This window comes from Aythya marila (assembly GCF_965140915.1).
Source record: "Aythya marila genome assembly, chromosome: 4".
Taxonomy (NCBI): Eukaryota; Metazoa; Chordata; class Aves; order Anseriformes; family Anatidae; genus Aythya; species Aythya marila.
Window position 1 is genome coordinate 6,973,736 of NC_139045.1, and position 19,153 is coordinate 6,992,888.

At 39.6% G+C, this 19,153-nt stretch overlaps 1 protein-coding gene across 1 annotated transcript in view; it reads right to left on the minus strand.

The window, feature by feature from the left end:
* The window catches only part of BANK1 (B cell scaffold protein with ankyrin repeats 1), a 132,881-nt gene that overhangs the window by 92,310 nt on the left and 21,418 nt on the right, over positions 1-19,153 (minus strand). The window contains exons 3-5 of the mRNA XM_082760385.1: positions 13,502-13,567; positions 2,560-2,708; positions 1,200-1,338 (exon numbers count right to left, since the gene is read on the minus strand). Of these exons, the coding sequence (XP_082616511.1) occupies positions 1,200-1,338; positions 2,560-2,708; positions 13,502-13,567 (354 nt within the window). The remainder of the gene's footprint in view (positions 1-1,199; positions 1,339-2,559; positions 2,709-13,501; positions 13,568-19,153) is intronic.

Below are 19,153 nucleotides of genomic sequence, written 5' to 3' on the forward strand. Positions count from 1 at the left end.
GATTATAGAGAAATGTTTCAAAAACAAAAATGTTTCAAAAATGAAATTAAACTGCAGGTCTCTATAACATTTTTCATCATATTTCATTTACTGTTCCCAATTTATTTCTGCATCCATTATTGGATCCTCCCTGTGATTAACAATGACCTTATAGAATCATTCTGGAAGAATCCTTTAAGACTTGAGAACAAGGATTTAAGCTTTCCTCCTCTGAAATCCAGTTACTGATGAAAATTTCCTGTTGGTGATGTATTTCCCATTCATGTCTCTAAAAACAGACTCTCTGCACCAGCACAGCAGTAAAGAACTCATAGGGCACATGGACTGTGGTCAGGATGAAAAATCAGGCCACAGTTACTCCAAAATAGTGCCAAGAAGCCTGTAGCTCTAAGAGAACTGTAGCCTACATATATATTTTTCTTCCTAATGCAGCCTAAATATGTAATTTTCTTCCTACCTAAAGTTATATTGCAATGGTCATAAAATAAAATATTATGCAAGTTCCTTTGGGAATATACAGCATGCAACAGAATGGCAAGCTACACTCTGAATGCCTAGGTCATAACTGTTTTAACTTGTAACTCTCATTAAGTGCTTGGGAACAAGCGTGACCCTTAAATTGGCACTGTAGATCTCCTAAGATAAAATGCTGTGTTTTTTTCCTTTGTTTATCATGTTCCAGGCAAAACAGGGAAATATGGCAAGTAAAATTATGTATGGAGCAGTTGAAAAAAAAATCATTATAAACCAGCTGATCTGAGTGACACAGAGAAATGGCATGGACATGAAAAAAAGAACAAAGAAAAATATTTCCTATGTCAGTAAGAATTATAGAGAGGAGTATAACCAAAGTTACTGCATTAGATATAAAATGAAACATTTTAGTAATAGGGTAATAAGAAAAGAATATTAGCTTTCCATTTTATGGCAGTGTTTTTGAAGAATGTTAATCTGTGACTAATCAATGACATTTTAAGACTGCCACATGCCATTTAACCACACAAAAACAACCTAATAGAGCCTAGCTTCCCATAAATCACAAGGCCTTGCTTCTCTGCATTATTAATAAATGTTCTGTATGCAAAACCCATGTACAGGAAACACCTACAAAGCAGTGGGAAGTGAAACTACTTATCAGAAAAAGCAAAGGGAGTCCAAAATTCTCTCCTTACTTAAAGGTAAAGAATTTTTTTTCTTACCTAAGGCTTTCATATACTTGACCTTCTTATTCCAAGAGGCTGGCTGTGTCCTAATTCGTTGATTATCTGCTATGAATTCAATTTCAAAAGTTTCATCATCTATTTCATCTTTCAACAAAATGAATATTTCACCAGGGTTCTATAAAATTAAAATATGTTCCCATTAGTCAGTCTTTCATAAAATTATACTGAAAGCATAAAATGCAAATTAAAACATAAGTTGGAAGGAAAGTTCCTTTACCAATAAGTTCACACAAAAAACATCACAACACCAAAACATGATGCCAGCTCAGTGTTATCCTTCAGTATTTTACAAAGAGTAAATGAGAAAATTAATGTAGTACTTCAAATTCAGCTTACCTACCAATGTTCTAAAGCAGTATTTTAAATGCGTATGTAGGTGTAGTGCTACTTCTTCTACAGCTATTCTACCGTACAGTCTAGAAAAACAACATTCAGCCATGTAAGAAGAACCTACAATACCTAAAACTCATTTAAACTCTTACAATGAGCTGACAGTAAAGTAAGACAGAAGCAGCAAGTAACCCGAGACAACAGCCCTCTACTGCCTCCTGAACTGAAGTGTTGTTATTGTATGTATAGGATATGGCATAAATGGTACGTATCAAAATAAAACATCTCTTTTATTACTTGATATTCAGCTGGTAATCTGCCCCCAGGGGCTAACATATGGGCAAGCCTGCTGAAACACAGCAAGCAAAATATGTGACATTTCAACTGCAACCTCCATATCTGACCACAGCCACCCAATTACATGAAGGAATGCAGCACTGGATAATGTATTTCCCCTGTTTACATTTTCACGTATTTTCTCGCAGCAATCCTGATCAAAACCAAACACGCATGAACGTTTGTGTCCATCGGACGTGCATGCAGATATGTATACAAAAATATTTCTGATTTCAATTTAAAATTAGGCAAGGCATATGCTCACACAATCCCTCATTGTATAACTCACACAGTATGGGTACATATATATGTGCCCATCGTGGATTCTTCACAAGAGGCTCTCTGTATCTCCAGAAGTCACTGACTATGTGCTCCCTCTCAACTACAAGGTCCTCGTGACAGTGACATCTCTACCCAAGCTGACAAATAATTCTCATAGAAATAAAATCCCTCAGAGGCTGTCTCCAAACTATTTTACTTGCAAATCTTCTGTCTGCAATATGGATATGACACAAAGACAAAATAAATCCGATTGCAGTCTTCATACACTCTCATTTTGGCCCCTTATCTGAGATTTGTTTTCAAAACTGATACAGTATGAATGAGACTGCAGCAGAAAAAGAAGAACGCTGACTGTTATCCTGAAGATTTCAGCATCCAAAAACCTTACCTCACATGGTATTCTTTCTGGAAGCACCAATACTGACTGCTCATTAGCTTCTAAGGTTTCAGACAGTACTTCTGGCTCAAAATTGAGATCTGCTTTTTCTGGAGCTCCCCTGGTATCTGGTAAGTTAAAATCACAGCTGCTCTGGTCATCTGAAATAAATACGGCGAAGTGAGGACATTGTTAATCACTCCAGATCAATAAAACACGGCAATGATTTGGTTTAAAACATACTAGAGAATTTGCACAGCATTTGGAGTCACATTAAGGGCACTGTGTGAAAGCTTGGCAAAATTCCCCTTAATTTAAATTTTGATCAGAGGTGAGCTTTTCCTCTCTGATCAAGAGCTTGCCTCTGTAGTTCTGGTCCTGCAACCTTTCTTTCCATGAACAGGCTCTGCTCATGTGCTTCATCTCACTAGGGTCAAAGCAGACATGGCCTTTAGACCAAAATCACTGCGATATCCGAGGTTGAAGAGAAGAGCCACTTTTGCTGTCTCAGTAAGAGAAACTCTCTTGCTGATAGCAAGGAAGGATTGGTGAGGACAGGGATGCATGGGACCACGTAACCACAACAGCAGACACACCTTTCCTTGACACTGAGACTCCACAGCCTTTGCCCTCCTTCACGAACAAAAAGATGGCCCCAAAGGCTTACATATTTTGCGTAGGGTAGTCTGGGTTTGGATGTGCTACACCAATCATACAGGCAGCTTGTGACCGATTTCTTTTCTGTTTCCACTGTACCAGGAAAGGCCCGAGAGCCACAGTGAATCCTTCACCAAATCACCGAGCTTTAATGAGGAAATATAAAAGAATTGACAACTGCATCTGCAGAGCTCTGACTAAGCCCGTGTTTTAGCAAGGCTATTCCTCACACCTGCTGCTTCTCAGCTGTATCATTACTGCTCGGCTCCAGACACTCTATTACCCTGTACAAAACACTCTTGCCACCCATCTCAAAGGACTGCAGCAGCTCTTCATCACGCCAGATTACCCGGCATATCGCAGACACCTAGTTAGATTAATGACAGCATCCCAAGCAGCTCAGAGTTAAAAATCCTGACTGGCTGGTGAGACAATATCCTGAGAGATATCAACAAGATCTTGTATTACTCTAAATTACGGAACATCCACAGCCAATTACATTCTGGGACACAAATAACTTTTCGGGCACATCTTTGCCTTTTAAATGGATGTGGAATTAATATAAATTTGTGACGGGCAGCATACAGAACAGTAGCAATTTGCCTCTGCTCAAACAAATACCAAAGGCATTTTTACTTCTTTCCAGAAGTACTCAAGTCACGGAGGTACCCAAACCACACAGCACTCCTGAGCAGCGCACAACTCTTTCCATTCAGCATCAGTGCTGGTAATTTACAATTAGTTTTCCCAGTTCTCGCTTGCCTTTATTTCCCCAGATGTCTCACTCTCTCTGATACAGAATGTTCCCTCTCCTTACCAACCTTGCTTTGCTTCTGAAGGCACGGATTTTAATAAATTTCTTCTATAATAAATGCAAGCGCTCAGCAAAGTTATGCTGGCGAATGTAGTACAGAAACTTTGGTATGCAGCGCCTGATGGAGAACGCGTTTTGGAGATGTGTTTTGATTTCTAAAGAGGTCTCAGAAGAAAAAAAAAAAAAAAAGTATCATTTGTCCACGTTTTGTTGAGGAAGCTAAAGGTTCTGTGAACATCTATGGTGGGCGGTTCAGTGTTCATCACCAGCTATTAAAATTTCCCCAGCCTACTCCTGCTTATATCATCATGCCTTTAGTGCAAACTAATTCACAATGCAAGTGCTGAATTCAGCGCAGATTGGTAAAATTACACTGAGCCCATGTGTAGACGCACTTCCCTGAATTGAAGTAGTTCTCATTGCCTTTGCTTGGGTTTATTTTGAAAGTCAACTAAACTAAACTGAGTAAAGACTATACTGAAAGAGAATCCATGCAGTTTAGCTAATCCAGCTGAAAAAATAAGTTAATTTCTCTGATTATCATGGTAGAGACTAGACTTTATTCAGCATTGCCTTCAAGGCCTGAACCCTTGCAGGGGAGAACAGTTTTTGCTTTGTGTGCCTAGGATGCCGTATACCCACAGCATGTACCTCAGGAATATTCTACGTTGAGATTTTAAGTCACTCATAAATCTTCTGCTAACACACAGAGAATTAGCTTCAAAAGGCAACTCATGGGAGGTGCATGCTTCTTCTGAAAAATCTTCTGCCACGTTATGCAAAGGAGCCTTGCAAAGACAAGAACCATTTCATTATCAGCCAGACAGAGCGAAAGGGCTGAATAATAAATCTGGTAGGCAGTGGATTCATAGGTGCCAGCTTCCTGTCATTTATCATTCTTCAAGGATTGTGTGGACACATCCTAATCGATGTGAAGTTCGTGATAACTGTATTTCTACAGCCTGCGCTCTACTTATCAAAGGTGATAGCCGTTGCTTCCACCTTTTAATGTCCGCAATAATTCATCTAGCAAGGTCAATACTAGTGCTATCAATTTGATTCAAATTAGGATAATGTTTTCCTCCTGCATTAACTGCTCTTCATATTTTTATTATGCGCACTGACATACATTATCAGGACTGCAGCCCAGCCAAAATTAGGACTGCACTGCTCTAGAGTTTACACAAATTATTAAGAAATGTGGCTCTCACATCACAGACTTTGATATTAAATAGAATGAGGGATTCCCCTGTTGACTGTGAAAAGTGGTTAGCAATTTATTAGCTAAAAACGATCACGCAAGACCTCTTCCAGTAAATGTCAAGTCTCTATTATATATGTATCAATGAAAATGATCTACAGCAGTCTAAGAATAAGAGGGATTTATATCATCACCACCTTATATTTAGTGAGTAAACTCCAGAACCACCATTTCCAGCACTCAGACTCCTACCAGTAGCTGCATGCTACCTAGCCTAAAAGGGCATGGAACAACCAAGTGAAGTGTTAGTTACAGATGCTGAACAAGCAATACCCCAGGAATTAAGCAAACTACACGCTGGTGGCAGTAGCTAAAGCAATATGGTTCATAAGGGTTTAATATCACAGTGATAATATACTGCTAAAACAGATGGAGCATATGTATAGACATCTTTTGTGTTTACTGTGGGCAGAAGGTGTTATTTGCTATACGGGTCTTCTGTACATTTGAATTTTGGACATCTTCAATGTTAATCCTCTTCATGGTCTTGCATTTAACCAGGAAGTGATGGCTAGGGAGCCTCATCAATTGTTAAGGCTTTAAGAAAAAAAAATAAAATCATTTAACAAGAATTTAGAACTGGAGGCAAAGATTATCTTAAAAGAAACATAAAAGGAATGTCATTATAATCCTAAAATATCTAAGAGAGTGGATATATTAAAGGGTAGGTGTAGCTTGGTGAATGTGTTCTTTTAACTTTTTACATTAGTGACCTATCTGTGAGGTTCTTCAAATGGAGCAGTAATGATTAAAATAATGGATGACTAAAAATGGATCCTTTCTTGTAGGGTCAAAATATAAGAAGTTATTGTTAATAACTAATGATGTTTAGACAGCACTACGAGCTAGAAGCTAAAAAGAAACCAAACCCTACAACAGTCTTCCACTGACTATTCGGGGTAATCCTGCTGGGAATTCTCATCTGTTATAGAGGGCAATGCTCCATCTCCTTCGGGCTGTTTTTGTTGGCTTGCTTTTGATGAATATCTATCACTGATCACCACACAGAAAAGACTGATCTTAATTTAAAGATGTTATTTAAATAATCAAATATTTTACCTCAAATTACTGTGGCAGTTATGCCTTTAATTGGGTGGGGTGCTGATGTTTTCAGTTTTACCTCAATCTTTTCTCTTAGGTCACGTAACTTCAGAACATCAATTTGGTAGATTTTACACAAAAAGTTTTGGATAGCAGTACGGCTTCCAATTCCACCTTTTTATCTGAATTCATGAAATGACTCGGAAATTGCATTCCTTTGCATGAACTGCAATTTTCATGAAGCCCTTCTAGTCTCTCGTGCATTCAACAGCTAATGCCTAGCCGAGGCTTCTGAACAACTTCCCCATCACATCCGACCTCCTCCAAAAAAAAAAGAATTGTAAATATCCTCTTTAGCTTTTCCTATTGCAGTCTACATGTGGGTTATAAATTGTCTGTCTTTGATTACTTGCTACATGTTTTGAGTCAACAATGTACGCGACAGATTTGGGGTAATAAAAATAGCAGAAAACAAACTTATAAAAGATTTATATGTTTTCTAAGGTTACTCATGGATTGAGTTTCACAGCCAAAATTTAGTTGGCTTTAAAAAAGCAAAAATCCTGCTAGCTTTATGATTTTCAGTCCTTCTTTAGGTCTTGCTAAAGCAATGCCAGCTGAAGAAAAGAAACTGCCTTGAAGAAGGTCCTCATGCATCCCTAGATCACACAACAAATAAGAGGAGGGAAAATAAGGGGCAAATCGGCTCAGACATGACAAGGAATGGAAAGGTGATTAAGCACATATGGCCAACTTGCCACATAAAAGAAAAGACGGGTTGTTGTTAATCAAAAGATTAAAGTGAAGAAGATGACGGAAGAGGATTTCGGTCAGATTCAGCAAATTGTTGAGGCATGATCATGGTGGGATCACTCCCTAGCATGATGTGAGGTATGGGCAGCTGCCGTCCCACTTTGTTCTGTGAGGTATAGCTAAAGAGAGGCTCATGTAAAACTGGCTGCCCTTCAGTTCAAAAGCTTGAAGTCCAACACATATGAGCACTCATCAGAGACGAGGACTGAAAGTAGAGCCAAAGACACACACACAAAGGCAACCTCCTAAATGCAGAAAAATGAGGAAAAGGACGAGTTGCAGCAGAGTGGCAATCAAAGCCAGCTTCTAACCACAAGGGTTGCTCTAGAGAAGACCTGAGAAAGGCTGTAAGAAACATGGCAGCAGCAAACATCCACCATGCTGGGCTTGCCATTCAGCGAATCTATCTTACTCAGCATGAACTTGGGATTTAGTCATCTTTACCATAAGTCTTTGCCAAGATATAATTTCAAAGCAAATCTCCTCTTCTATACTCTGTTGAAAAGTCTTCTTTTACTGATGGTGAGAGAAGCCTTGGGAACTGAAAGGTTTCTAAAATCACAGAAAATGATTAAACATGCTCAAACATACAAACATCTGACTTAATTTCCTCCGTTTGTTTTCTGTCATGTATAAATTCCAGACCTAGGTAAATGCATTCGTTACTGAACGAGTGCTAAATAACATTTCTCTCTATGCTGAATCATACATCTTTTGTAAAATACTTTGGCAGTTATCTTTGTTTTTCTCAAAATCATTCGCAGTCCCAGTTTCTGCTTCCATGGTTGAGTTCTTCTGTCAAAAACAGTAGCTTTCTGTGAGTTGGCCTATTTTGCCCATGTCTCCAAAATGGTTGTTACTTTATTTATAGCGAACAATTTTTCTTGCAAATAAGCATCAAACTGACAGCTTCCTTAAAAGCTATGAGGAACAGCATTTTCTTTTCTGAGAATTCAGATGATGTTCATGTTATATTAGCAATGGATGGTGCCGCAATCTTCATTCACGCCTATTTCTCACCCACAGCATAGTGTTCCCCCCACATCTATTGTTTTCTGCTTCACTATGTACATGCAGGCAAAGACTGATTTGATTGCAAAGGTGCGTACCCACCTTTTCTGTATTAATCAGGCATGGTTTTGTACATAATTTACCACTCTGATGTAGTTGTAGCCTAATGGAGCCAGCATAAAAGCATCGAAACAACGTAAAAGTCATTGTATGCGTATCCAGATTGGAAGAGGGGTACAAACGGAAAAAATCTCACCTTCAAAAAAACCACCTAGAACTTCAAAAAGCAATTTGCTATGAATTTCTCAATACTTCTTACTTAAGAAATAATTTGCATGAAATTGCAGGTGTTTGTTCCTATACGTACTTTCATATGACTTTAACTGCAGATTCAGAGGCAATCCAAAGCTAAAAAGACTAACTAGCTCCCAACTTGTCTGTGGCCTGGAAAAAAAGATTTGATAAACTCATTAATCCGTGTTTTGGTTCCAATGTATACATTTAGATTAGAGATTAGAGGTTTTTCTCTCCGTGTATATCACATTTTCTGCAATCAAATCCATGATTTTCAGGTGTAGCAGCAGCACGAAGAATACAACCGCTCTGCTTAGCTTTAGACACACAGAAAGACTTTCTCAAAGTTTCGAAGCTACTAGGCATGCCAATTAGTTTGGAAATAATAACTACTTGCCTGAGGTCATTCAGGTGTGGAGCAGAACTGCTGATGGAGCCCAAGCCTGTTATTTCCAGATTCTACACTGCAGGTGCTTCCTTCCTGAGTCTTCTCCTGGGATAGGCAAACTGAAACCTGGCCCTCTGTGAGCACCAGCAGTTCTCAGATATTAAAGCCTAACATTATTGAATTAATTAATAATTCTTTAACGTTCTTAAAGAACCCATCTAGCTACTTCAGGGTTATTGGAGTTCTACCACAGTAAGAACATGGGCTTTTTGTTCCATTTCTCTGTGGTATCAGCACACACTTCACACTTTTTTTTTTTTTTCAGTAAAGGATGATACAGCACCAAACACTGCCCCAAGTCCGAGACAGTTACAACAAGAATAACAGAGATGTGTTACTCTCCAGCTGCTGACTCAGATTTCAGGCCGAATCTTAAACATTTCACAAACACCATCCTCAAGGATCTAGCAGTGAGCAGCCAAACTTTCCCCTTTTGATCACATCAGAAGCTGTTCTCTTGACGAGGAATATCTTTTACAGCCATCAAGATTCAACGAAAAGGCAGAAAGGCCATGAAGTTTGATGTAACTGAATAGTCCTTTACCAACTGCACTGGGAGAGGTAGCGGGAAGAGGCACGGGTAGCTGGCACCCTCAGCCTTCGACCTACAAGTACAGGATGTGGATCATGAACAGTATCCAACCACTGACACAAGACAATGTGCTCCACATCGCAGCATCCCTTAAATCAATCAGGTAACGGGAGCTAGCCTGGACTGCAGCAACTCGTTTATCAAACAGCATAACTTGGTCTGAGTGTGACAGCAGAGCTCCAATACCTGTGCAAGGCTCTTACCAATCCCTGAATGAGATTTATGGTGCTTTTCTTGACCTGTACGGCTCTAAGTTATATGGGATATGCCTGTCTAAGAGATCATGCGTCTCCCCATGCCATGCTGCCACAGTTTCAGTCAGCAGAAAGATTCCTACCAGAAATATTTGGTAATAAAGAAGAAGAAAAAAAAAGTGATTTTCAGCAAGACCAACTCACCAGGGGACAGGCTGCTTTGCAATTTATTCCCACCTCTGGTTTGAAATAGCTAAAATCTATTGACCCCTATGACAGACTAAACAGCACACTGATTTCTCAGGAACACCATAAAGAGCAGTATTTTAGACACGTGTGCTTGGTTTCTAACTCTTGATTATTTTCCTTTTGTTAGGTTTATGAATATGAAAATAAACCTGAGGCCTTTACCTTTTAAGGTACCATCCTTGAATCCAGCACCCAGATGCCAGAATAAGCAGATTCTACTAAAAGAGGATTTCAGATAGCATTGTAAGAGCTAACAGCAGAGCAGAAGGGCTCTGATAGCTCCTTTACCTCTGGAAGGGATGCCAACTACTTTGTTACCAAGTGCCAGCCTTTCTCGATTTCAGTATGGTTAAGGATATAGCTAACAGTATGCACATGTTAGTCTGAAAAAAACTCTGGGCAGGACCAAAAGATGTCTGCTAGTAAACTTAACGGGTAGACAGCTATTACGTGTTCACATCATATTTCTGTGCTCGGACTGCCCACCCCTAATTCATTCAGTTCAATAGTACAGGATATAAACCTTAAAGGCAAACATTCAGAAAGACAAAGCTGTTTCACAGAAGGGAACAGCCTTTCTGAAGGCGAATATCAGCTAATGGGTACTTAAATTTTAGGCTAGTCGTACTTTGCAGGTAAATTAATGAATGCAACTCAACAATAAGGCATTCAAATTTTTTTAGCTATATGGTTACAAGACTGCATACCCTGATCCGAGTAAGATTGCTTCACTTCTCCAACCTCAGTACAAATTAGAAATAATGAGTCTTTGGAGAGCAGAAAATTTCCCGAGGAACCACAAGGGAATCTCTCAAAATGCAGCTTTCTAGTAATAAATATAAGACTACTTTTGTTATAGAGAAACCAGAAATAAAGTAAATACAAAGCATTTGTGAGCGGCTAAGGAGCTGACTTGTTCAGCTGTCACCTACAGGAATGAGCCCTCATAAATCTGTAACATGGTGATTAGCATTCCACAACTGGATCTTTTCCATCACTGGCAGGTACTAGCAAATCAATTGTTTTCACATCTGCTTGGAGCTCATATTTCCCCAAAGGATCGCAGTGATCATATTGTTTTTCCATCTTCCAATGTACTCTCTGACCTTTTCCCTCAAGGCCTTGCACAATTCACTTTAGTCAATCACTTCTTATTGATTGTTAGTGCTTGCTCATTCCCCATCTATCTTTGCTTTATTGGATATATTGTTTTTTTTCTTTTTGTGTGTGTCTTGTCATCCACTCACTGCTCTTTCCACCCTCGTTGCTTAAGATTTCTTATTTTGGTGTTGCACTTCTGATCTGTTCAACTTTCATTCCAGTTCAAGTCTAAATTCCATCTTCCCTCAGCTTGTCCCTACCTTTGTGCAATGCCTGTACACTAAAAACACGCTTCAACTTTCAGCATGCCAGTCTCCACCTTCCATAAAACGTTGTTGTAGGAAAAAAAACAACACTTTCCTGATTTAAAATTTCTCCAGTAACACTGTGTATTGGGTTTAGGTGGCAAGGTTTTAGTAGCAGAGGGCTGCAGGGGTGGAAGAGGAGTGAGGAAAATGTAGAAAAATAGCCCTGCAGCCCCCCAGGGCAGTGCAGGAGGTGCTCCAGGCAGGCAGCAGCAGTTCCCTGAGGCCTGTGGAGAGGCCCCTGGTGGAGCAGGCTGTCCTTAACGAGCAACCCTCCTGTCCTGTCTCAGCCCTTGAGCCCTTTCTCACTGGATTTTCACCCCTCTTCCTTTGTGGAAGGGGTAGAAAGAGGACGGTTGTGGGGGAGTTTAGCTGCCCAGCAGAGTGAAACCACCACAAACTGCCGCTTCTGTTTTGTGTCATCCATCCAATTCGGGGCTGCATATATCCACTTCTTATCAGAGAGAAGCGTTTTTCACAACTCATCCAAAGTCAAATCCTGCCCAGCCACTGGAAGGTTCACATGCTTTCTGCAGGGCACTAACACCGCTTCATTTGCAGCTGCCACCTTAGTTCCTTGGCTTTGAAAAGACTGACACACTGAATCATGGAAAATGCAATCACTTCTCCCCTGGGGGTACTTCTCCCTTTGAAGTTTTGCAGCAGCAGCAGGTAACTGCTCCCCATTGCAACACCAAGAAGAAATCCTGACCAGGCATTTCCTTGTAGTCATTCAGGAGTCAGTCTTAACCACACATGCATGATACCATTACTGGGAATCCCTTTTTTTCTAGTCAGCTCTTTCATTCATCATGTCAGCAGAGAATCGATCTGCTCCTCTTAGCAATACCCAGACATCATTAACCAGTTGAGATTACATGGCAGCCACCTGGGATCCTGCAGAACTTCTCAGCCAGGAGCAGGAAGGAGGCTGCAGTGGGAAGGGAAGAATAACGTAATGCTGATTGTAATGGCATGGGACACGGATCTCCCAAGCGGTGAGAAGGAAGGCAAGTTTGCCATGGAAGATGACAAGTTTTCAGATCTCTCCGTCTTAAGTGCTTCAATACAATCAGTGCTACCGAGGTAGCTGCCAAAAGCTGACTGAAATCTGCGGTCCAGACTGTTCCAGCAAAGATTTCAAGCACAATTTTTTGCTTCTGATGCAAGTCTTTCTTAGCTGGAAAACCCTCAATTCATTTTATTACAGCATCAACCACTCAGCTGATGGGGAACTTGGACTCAAAGCTGCTCTTCAAGTCTCCATATAAAAGAAGAAAAGGATTACACATTAAAAAAGGGTCAGGGTTTAAAGGAGGACTTAGCTTAGAGGAACATCTGAGACTTTTCTTAGAATTCTGTTTTCCCTAACCATTCCCTCTCTTACTGTCCTTTTTGGGCATCACAAACATGAACGAAAGGAGCAGTGAGGCCAATTTATTGAGCAACTTGCTAATGAGCCAGTCATGACAAAAAGCCATCTTTATACCAGCAAACTTCTTCAATGCACTAAGCCACGGTCCATTCAGCACAGGACCAAAAGAGGCATCCTTAGAAACCATCACAATAGGGCTGTAGGATAAACAGTGCCACTTTACAGCAGTTTGCAGCTTGAGCCTGTTATGCATTGTGAACTAAAGCACGGTAAGCATTTAAAAGCATGTAAGTTAACATGAATGTTTTGAAATTACTTTAAGAAGCTAAAATCCTAAACTCCATAGGTCACTGACATATATAAATGTAATTCATGCCAGTAAAGAAGAACCAGCGAGCTGGCAGCATCCTTCAGTGACCGATGTTGCAAGTATAATGTGAGTGGGGCTGCTCTATCCAAAATATCTGATCAGCTCTCTTTTCTCCACAAGCGAAACTCCATATTTTGGGAACAGAAAAAAATATCTTTTCAAGGTCTTCCTTTTTTTTCCCCACCCTGAATTCATGGAAAAAGGAAATGGCCCTGTTGAATCTTCTTCTTTTTACATTCCTCACAAAAACACATGGTATAGATGTGTGGGTGGGATGTCTGAAAACAAGGCATGTTCCTCTACACAGCTGTACGCTATGGTAAGATCAGTTTATTGCCTTTCATGTCTGACAAGATGCAAGGAAACAAATTTCATTTCCTTGAATAGAGCCACTACTCTTCAGAAAATGCAAGGGGAATTCAAACTCACCATCTGCAAGAACGGCTTCATAGATGTAAGAAAAAGAGGCTCCAGGACTTTCGTTCTGTGGCTTACCTAAGAAAGAGAATAATTCTTTAATGGGTATCTCTTACAAAACATCTTTAAATTGTCATCAACTTAGGATAGTAATCATCACTGCTGTCAAATTTATTGTTTCACTGAATCTTTATTTTGCCCTAAGGAAGACCTCAGCATTAGAAAACAATCAAAACATTGGCAAAGGAAAACAGTTAACAAATGGACAAGCAGCTTAGAGCCTCACAAAAAAGGAAATGTCAATACATTTATTTGATTTTTTTTTTTTATAAGATGAAATTTTGGATATTATTCTAAATGGGTAATAAAGCTATCTTAAAGCTACAGTTTTTCAGGTAGGGAGAAAAAAATCCAAAAGCGAGTGGAAAGAACAAGCCCAGAGATAGATTCAGATGGAACTGCATGTACCCCATTTCTGCAAACCACGCCATGACTGATCTTTTCACTATATTTAGATTGCATGAAACCGAACACTCAAAAGCAGTCTCTCTCCGTTGTGGTATTCTGCTGACTATTTCTTTTAAACCAATCTGCACTGGGAGCAGATCTGCAGACCTACTCTGGCACTGACTGGTGGTTTTGTACTACAAGATGGTGCTGTTTACTTTACCCCATTTCAGTAATTCTTTCAATAACAGGAGTCCAGTGAATGTGGAGGGGATTCCAGGGAGAGGAAAAGGTGAGTGGTATCTGCTGACTCCTACTCCAGAGATTTTAAATAATTTCCCGTTCCAATCCTGAAGTTTTAAGGCAAAAAAGGTAGCAAGCCTTTTAAAACATGCTTGGGAGAAGTTCTCATTAGTTTTTTATTCCTCTTTTCTTTGAGAGGCTTTACAAATGACCTGCAGATGTCTGAGCAGTCACACAACTGATCTGAAAGCAAAGGGAGTTTGAATCTGGACATACAGAGTGCATTATGGTGGCAAGTGTCACAAAAAGCCATGCCTCCAAGTAGAACCAGAAGAAACGCTTCGCCCTAATCTTGCTAAATACTGGTACGTAAAACGGTGACCAAACCCCTGGTGGGATGGCACTCACCACACAGAAATGAGCTCTACAGCACAGCACATTAGCAAATTGATAATTCTGTTTTCTCAACAGGATCTGAATGGCGTACAGATGCCATTTTAAATGGCATCAGTAATGCAGCCACAAACTCCAACACAAAACAAAGTATCAAATAACTGCTAATTAACTGAGTACTACTTATCCTGCGTGCTAATGAGGCCAGCGTCTTGAGAGGGGGAAAAAAAGAATGCACTTACGTAATTAAAGGCAATCAGTGCATACGAACAAGGGGCCTAATTAAAATCTAATAGGCTACTTTGTATCTGCAGCATTCTGACTTTTGAGCACTTACGATTTTAACTGTAACAACATTTTTTGGACCAAGCTCTGTCCTCAAAGCCATCTGAGTCAGTACAGGGAAACCCTACCAAGATAGAAATCTGATTCTACATCAAAAAAGTTTTTTTTTTTTTTTTTTTTCCCCTATCCTAATATTAATTTTATTCAGCATGAACTTATATAGGTGCTATACTACTTTATTAGCAATTTTTTTATTTATTTCTTTTAAATTAGGAAGACATAACCCTTATTTTGTCTTACTTTCAATGAATTGACACTGACATAATAGAAATACACTGTGGTGAAACCACAAAGAGCACTTCTGCTATAATAATCTCTGCATGCCAGAAAGCACACAAAGAATGCACTTCCAGAGGACTTCCCCAGATGCCTTCCAGCAACTTTTCCAAAATTGTGACTGGTAACCACAGTATAAAAACTAGAGGGGAGTCAATAATATGGTATTTTAAAGACATAAGGCTACAGATTCTTGTGCAATAAAAAACAACGTGTCCACAAACAACCTTGAAAGAGCAGACTAATGATGATAAAGCCATTAATTCCTTTTTAAAATGAAAAATGCACAACCTAAATAAACAACAGTAAAATCACAGTACATTAATTTGAAGTAGTACAAGCCGTGGCAGCAATGCTTATGTTCTATTAATTTGACTTTATTAATAAAAAAAAACTTCATGAATTTGTCCTACAGTGAATGTCTTTTAATGGCATTTAAGGTACCTGTACGTTCACTTTCCCAGGTGTAAGCAGTTTTCATCCAATTAGCATTAAAAAACAGAGGAAAAACATCACTACACGATGCACGCTTCAGTACCCAAGCACACGGGTCACCTCGACCAGCCAGCCAGATCAAAAAATGAGCTGCTGAAAAATCTGATGTGATGAATAAAGTCGGCTTTGGATTTTGCAGGAGTAAGACACGAAGGAACACAGAAAGCAAAGAGTTTAAGTAGCAGGGGCAGGCAGTCTCAAGAACAGCTCCATGGCTGCCAACAGCAGGCTGTTTCTTATGTTTCTCTTCTGGTTTGAGATAGCCAGGACCAGGAGCCTTAGGAAACAAGCTAGTGACACTAAACCCATTTGTTTTTGTAGCAGTTCCACTCCCAAGCCCCTACGACTGCACTGCCATCCTGCAGTCATTCTGCAAGGCGGTGGAGAGACACACCTTGAGAAGATGTTGGACAAGGCGGAAAGAGGGACAACTGTGTGGTCTCATCTACTGCAGCCTCCTCTGGCAGTAAGCAAAGCCAGAACCACCTCTTACCTCCATTTACTCAACCTTGGGTGCCCACGTAAGAAGCTTTACAACCCTGGCTTTAGCTCCTGCATGTACAAAATCACACTGAATTCCCTGTTCACAAACAAACCCAAAAATCATGGATTTTGTTTCCTCTTGAACTTTGCTTCATGCTAATGCTTAGTTGAGTTTTTTTTTGCTAGACTCCAAGTCAGTGTCAAAATCCACGTGAAATACTGCTGTTTATTTCAAAGGGGAAAACTTTCCACTTAAATGAGAGGTTTGCTCCATCAGCACAAGTTCTGCTGGCAGCCTAAGAAAATTCACACTGTCATTAGTTACTTCTATTTGAGTACCAATGTGAATAGGATCTTACAGGAGAAAAAACAAAACACTGAACTCAAAATATGAAGTATTGCTCCAGTACTCAAACATTATACCCAAACTCATGCTACAATTCCAATAAAGTGAAACAGGAGACAGACACCATAAAAGCTCGTTTCTCTTTTCTATGGAAAATGGAAACTACCATTTCTACAATAGAAATTGCTACAACTACAAATGGAAACACAATGGAAACTACCCCCATATTTGATGTGGCCTAGAAATTTGCCTATGTTAAGACCTTTTTTAAAGCTCCTAGCCTGTTTGTCCTGCATGAACTAATTAGAGACAAATACAAAATGTCAGTATCTCATTACTCCAGAGTTATACTTTACTACTAGATGCAAAATGGATTTTCTTAGCATTACTCTTGGTGATTAAAACTGTTGTACTGAATACTTGTTTGTTAACAGCCAGAAATGAATGGCACGCTGCTGTCTCAGGTGAAAGTATTCCTCCTGAGAATCCTTCCCAGGCCATCAGAGACTCTGAATTCAGCTTTTTTGGGCTGTGCTAATTAACATACCTCTTCCCACTTTTTGAGATAATAGCAGATGTGAATGGCTACGTGTAGGTTTGTTGAGCAGTTCTCAGCTACTCATTTTTATAGTAGCAGATTCTCTTCATATGGCAGAAAAGAGCCAACCACTTGCTAGGGGGAAGGCTAGAAATAACAAGAGCTGTTAAGTTTTCTTTGAGCTGTAAACAATCAAATCAAATTTAAAAAAGCAAGCAGGCTAATAGATACCTACACTCCTGAGCTATACTGAGAGGTCCCACCAAAAAGAAAAAAAACAACTCATAAAAATGTCAGCATACTTTAGAAATAATGGCACAGAAAGGTATCTGTATTAGATGAGACCTGTCCTCCTTGCTGCATCACCAATACTGATGCACAAATAACTGCAGGAGGAATTTAGGACATTTAGAGATCTAATTAACTACTTCTAGCTGCAACTATCCATCTACAAATCATTTGCTCAAGCATATGAATAGCCTGAACTTGAAATACAAGTATTTCAGGACTACACAAAAAAAAAAACAGCAACCCACAACTATATCTAGGCTAAAAAAAAAAAACACAGGGTATTGGATTAATACATTGGAAGTACAATTTAATATAAAAAGGGTACACTGTTCAGCAGACCAAGGAGAAATGATAGGAACAAAAAGGGAAAGGAAAGGATAAATGCAAAGAAAGCGTCTGCTGACCCTACTTTCAGCAATATTACTGAGAGCTGTTGAAAAGAGAAGAACACCAGATCACACTGGGCCATCTTAGAATAACAGAAGATAGAATAACAACATTGCTAAATGTTCTAATCTCAGAGATTTATCTTTCAATGACCACAGTCACAGAAAACTCAAGAACAACTCTAAATCTGAACCTAAAAGAGTCAGATAGCATTGCTGTGAAGTATTTTGTGAACAAGGCCTGTTAAAGGAATCCTTTGACAGCAACAAAAATATTTGCATTCTCCTTCCTGCCTAAGGTGAATACAATAAAACCTTTCACCAGCCAGGAAGCGTGTCAGAAAGATCAGCTTCCACACATCTCAGTTCTCCATTCGCTCTCCCAAGATGTTCTCCATTTGCTCCATCCCAACAGGGATGACAAACCCCTCAGATTTTGCCTTTGGATTACACTGCAGGGGGAACAAGCTCCCTGCTGGATACAAAACCCCCTTGCCCTTGCATTTCAGTTAGTTCTACTAAGCATTTTAATTCTGATTATTTGCCTGGGATATTTGGTACACATACTAGTAGAGAGGCAGAAGGAAATTCTAACACCAATGGGATGAAATTGGCACTATCTGGTAGGTGAAACGCTGTTTCAAAATAATTGGTAGGGGGAACGCAAAATTACTTTTATTTTGTACTCTTTCTGTATCGCACTGTTCCAACAGTGCAAAGAGATGGCATCTAGGACAGGAAGGACAGCTGAGAACTTACCTAGGAAGTTTACAGAGCATGGAGAAAGCTGCAGTAGGATGCTACACCATTCCTAATTCTCTTCAGAACTGTGACAAGCTGATTTGGCATCCATATTCAGCGGTTATAACTACTACCAGCCACCCCTGAAATGTAGAATCAGTCAAGACCTAACACCTCAACAGCCCACTGTGCTTAGGGATTAAAGGAAATGAGCTGTGGTGGTGAACAACGGCACGGTGCCATGTGGTCATTGTCATTAGAGCCAATTTTTTTAGGTTTTGGTAGAGAGATGACTCTTTATTAATACTGAGGAGACAAGATGAGAAGTGTATGGAGGAACAAATTAACACTAATGGATGTTTGGGAAGGAAAAAGAAGGAAAAACTGTGCAGAACATACACCACCGTGTTTTCATTGCTATCTCTAAAAGCAGAAATATTAGGGACAAGAGATAAGCACTGAAAACAATTAAAAGAGATAGGATTTTCCTTCTCTCTCCATATGGGTCATCTTGTGAGTGCACAATCCTGAAGAAAACATTGAAGAAAAAAAAAAAAAAGCTTCAAAGGAGAAACAATTCAAGTATGCTTACTAGCCCCTTAGCAAGCCATTTTAAACCCAAAGGAAAAACATCTTTCCCAAATGTGTAATCTCTCAAAATCTCCGCCAGAGATATCGAA